Genomic DNA, 4,495 nt, shown 5'->3' on the forward strand with positions numbered 1-4,495 from the left:
AATCATCTTATCTCACTCGGTACAAAATAATTTAAGTCAAAGTAGAAATAAATTCCTACTGCTTATAATGATTGAAGAATATGAATTCTAAATTTCTTTCTTTTATTTACCTGATAAATTTATTTTAAGCGACCTACTATAAAGCTAATATTTAAAATGTGATCGATCTGATCTAAAATGCTATACTAAATTATACTTATTTAGGTCTTGTATATCTATCTTGCGGCCAACAATATGAATTTACAGGAAATTCAGTCATGCGTTTAGCTATTTTAAATAGACCATGGATTTCAGCTTACGGAAACTTCTTTAGTGCAGCTAAAAAGAATTTAAGCAGAGATATTGGAGAGAGCGTAAGTTAAAATACAGTAGATTAATAATACCTATAACAAGGCAAGGATAGGGTGTCTAGAGACAATAAAAATCTCGGTTAATATCCACGCTAAGATATCATTAATTTCTCATAATTATTTTTTATCCGTTAAGATTACCAATACTGTACTGCTATTAGTAAAACAATCAGAGACATTCAGTACTTATTACTATATCGCTTACTGAAAATTAGCAAGGATTAATTTATGGCTCATATAAAACTTAAATGAATCAATTCGTTTTTAGTTGACAACATTATTTCTTGGAGTTCCTGGAAATCATAAGGTTTCTACATGGGCGATCCGGTAAGTTGAGTCAATTTACTGTATTCTTGCTATACAATTTATTCTCGAATGAAATGACCTCTATCTAGCTGATAATGCATTCAAAAAGAAAAATCTAAGCAATTTTAATCATTAAGTAATCGTCATTTACCGATCTTTAGAGATAGACAGAATATAAAATATCACGGCATTATTGCCTTGCATATACATATAGCGCTACACTTTGTTTCTAATGAAACCGTAATCCAATAGGATATTGCCTACTACCAGTAGTGGATTATTTTCTCTCTGGTTAATTTTTACTATCAGTGCCGCATGAATAAATATGATAGGATAGAGACAAAGAATCATTCAATCCAACCAACATATAATAAAATTTACCAATAGTATTTACGGCATAAACAAGAGAATATATACACAGATAAAGTGGTCATTACAAGTGATTACTACTAAACCTTGAAAGAAATAGAATTATAGATCAAATATCATAACGATAGTATCAGTTCGATCATTTTTTTATTGAATTATCCTATTATAGAACTATAGAATATTGCTATTTGGTTCAAACACCGACTGGAATGAATGAAACTTGCAGGTTAGAATCGAAATAAGCAAAAAAATATACAGATGTGTAACTTGAAATGTGTTGATTAGAATGTTACTATTAATTTAGAGGCACTCAATGATGTAGCTTATAATGAATTTTATCTTACTTCAAAACTAAAATTGATATTTTTAAATTACATTAGTTCAAAATTAAGCGCAAGAGATGTATGGATCGATAGTTCTATTAAAATAAAATGTTAATTAAATCTGTATGAGTGAAATAAATTCTATTCTATTGCTAGATTACTTCCACGGCAAATTGCTGTTTTATCCTATAAAGGCAATACCAGTGAAGGATTTTCTAAACAGAAATTAGTGAATACATGGAATCGAGCCATAGAATATGGTAAAATAGGGCCATTCGAAGTCTATCGTAATGGATCTGAATTTGAGCTTAAAGTGGACGTAAGTAGCAATTTTATGGAAAAAAATTCTTGAAATTTGTCATTCGATAGGTACCGTATTTGAAAGAGTATGGTAAACAATATAAAGTTTTATTTTTTCGTAGCGATGATACTCGTAAATTGAATAATTAAACCATTTGAAACTTGCGTTTATTCGAATAGTAGTAAACCATCTATCTCTAATGTCAATGTCAGGTCGATTAAATAATTATAGTCCATAAATTTCTTCGCAATATGCTTTAGAAACCGATTGGTTTTACCAGCCCATCACCAACTAACGCTTCCGGAAATATTACTCTTCCTACGGTCAGACCATTTCAAAGTGCCATGAGAATTACATCTCAAGTTCTTGGAGGAATATCATTGGCCGGTTGTATTCTAACATTTATAACCTATATTATTTTTAGGTAGGTCTCATTTTACCTTTATTGGATGCTAAAAAATTTTTTATCTGGAGGCATTTCGTCCTTTTGTTAGAGAAGCCCAGCCTAGTATGAAAATACAGTACTTTACCAATCACCCTAAACTAAACATGACAAGCCTGTTTAAAGTATCTAATATTTTTGCAATATTCTTAAAGCCTTTGAGAGTTAAATATATGTAATAGTCTATTAGCACTTACTGCACATAATCTTATTTACTACTAGCTACGTTTAATTTATGTTAAACTTTGACTTTTATGCTATATGTATTTTGCAAGTACAATATAGACTATCGAAGCTAACTGATAAACTTATCCGTTTTTCCAACCTTCAAATAGATCTATCCGTCAAAAAAGAGCAAACCAAATAATTTGTTTCATCTGCATCTCTATTGCTATTTATCAAGTATTTAACTTTTTTGTCCAAACTTCAAATTCGAACGAACCACTTTGCAAAGCTATCGGAATCCTACTCCATTTTACCTTATTATCAGCTATAATGTGGATGACAATATTAGCTTTCCACTTCTACTTTGACTTGATTCGCGTCTATTCTGAAGTAAATCAAATTTCTAACTTCAAATTTATGCTATTTAGTTGTTCAGCTGGATTTGGTAAGTGAATCAATGGAGCCTAATGAAATCCATACCTTTGTGTTTATAGAAGCATTTAATGATGATAATAGTTGACTATACTTAGTAACCTTGTTGCGATCGCAGCTTGTTAGTCTATACTGCGACTTTCATAGAGTCTCTTATCAATTATAATTATTGATTGAAAACTATAATAACTGTTGGTTGAGCATAGGAGATCGGCTAGTTATGAATAAAATAATAATGTAGCGTATATATAGATTTTACGAAAACGAATTTTCTTTTATAAAATTGCTTTTAAAAATTGACCACGGACTAAAAACTGTGATACTATCCTCTATTTTCCTATAGGCATTCCTGGAACTTTGACCATGGTTGGAATAACTCTTGATAGTAGTAACGCATCAGTAATTTATCACACTGGTAGCTTGTAAGTCTCCTTAAGCTTAAATTAACTCTACAATATTCTAATTAACTTATATCGATCATGGAATTGAATAAACTCCATCCGAAAATGTTTCGTCGATGATTTTTTAATATCTTGTTGCCATTTTCTTTGTACAGTTGTTGGCTTACAGATGGCACTTGGGAAACAACCTTATTTCTTATGCCTGTTCTTGTCCTGTCTGGTATTAATTTGATCATCTTTCTAATAATATTTCAATTAATTCGTCGATTATCACGAGAGCGCAATCAAGGCGTTACGTTTGCTCAAGTTATATCACTTATGGCGTTGGTTACAGCATTTGGTTTAGCATGGCTATTCTCGGCAGTTGAATTAGCTAGCGAAGGTGAAGCCAAAGATGTTTTCGGTGGAATATTTATCGTCCTATCACAATTACAAGGTACACTACTGTTTTTCCTGTATTGTGTTGCTAAGAAAGAAGTTCGAAACAAATACTTGGAATTATTCGGTTACGGAAAAATCTCTACCTCCGCATCTGAATTTTCTGGCAAGCACACGATTAAGACTAATATTGGATCTCAATCAGTTGCTCATACGTCGAAAATTACTGATCATAGTGTCGCCTATAATAGTTACTTTGAGTCAAGTAAAGAAATTGACAACCCGGTACCAGCTCAACAAATTACTGCTGTACAAGACCTCGAAAGTCAAAATGCAGTCCAATTTTAAAATGATAGCTATAATAAGTTATGGTGTGTGTATGTCCAAATACTGTCCTGAGTGACTGCAGTTTTCATGATTGATATAAATTCGTGACGATTAAAGTCAATTCCCGATGGCGCACAATGTAGTGGTAGATATAATAGCTCTCTGGTACTGTAACTACTCGAAAAATGGCGCTTTTAATATAATTCCTATCTTCTAATTCGATTCAATATTCTAAATAGATTCACCGCCTAACTGCGATAGTCTATCTATAGAATTATTTACAATTGAAAAATGATAACGATTCGCTATAACCTAAACTATTAAGTATATTAGCTCATCCAATATGATCCTCAAACTACTTATAATAAGTTGATTGAAATTTATGTCAGTAATAATAGAATTTTTGAAGCTTGTTTCTTCTAATATCATCGAGAACTTTCATGCTGGGCTGCTGATTTAAAAAAAAAATTTACATCATATCCGCGTAGTTCTTTATTAATAATCTTGTTATGTTATTGATGATGTAAAATATTTTTGCTCTGGATATTATATGATAGCGCGTATAAAGAAATCTTCGAAACGTATTTATCGATATTAAGAAACTATAAGAGCTTCCGTTTAAGCTAGCAATTCTTAATTTAGTTCAGAAGAATATCGCTCCTTTATAAATTCCGCATTAGATATATTGTAATAGAAGACTA

The 4,495-nt window shown here is 31.2% G+C and overlaps 1 protein-coding gene across 1 annotated transcript; it reads left to right on the top strand.

Annotated features, from left to right (window-relative positions):
* Nucleotides 1-257: 257 nt before the first annotated feature.
* Nucleotides 258-3,815, top strand: TRIADDRAFT_57516 (uncharacterized protein; the record flags this gene model as incomplete). Its single annotated transcript, XM_002113361.1, has 8 exons — nt 258-353; nt 619-677; nt 1,195-1,251; nt 1,505-1,667; nt 1,910-2,073; nt 2,427-2,701; nt 3,032-3,110; nt 3,245-3,815. The coding sequence occupies 8 exons, from the start codon at nt 258-260 to the stop codon at nt 3,813-3,815; spliced, it is 1,464 nt and encodes a 487-aa protein (XP_002113397.1).
* Nucleotides 3,816-4,495: the final 680 nt, after the last annotated feature.

The sequence above is a fragment of the Trichoplax adhaerens genome, genomic scaffold, assembly GCF_000150275.1.
Source record: "Trichoplax adhaerens TRIADscaffold_6 genomic scaffold, whole genome shotgun sequence".
Taxonomy (NCBI): Eukaryota; Metazoa; Placozoa; class Uniplacotomia; order Trichoplacea; family Trichoplacidae; genus Trichoplax; species Trichoplax adhaerens.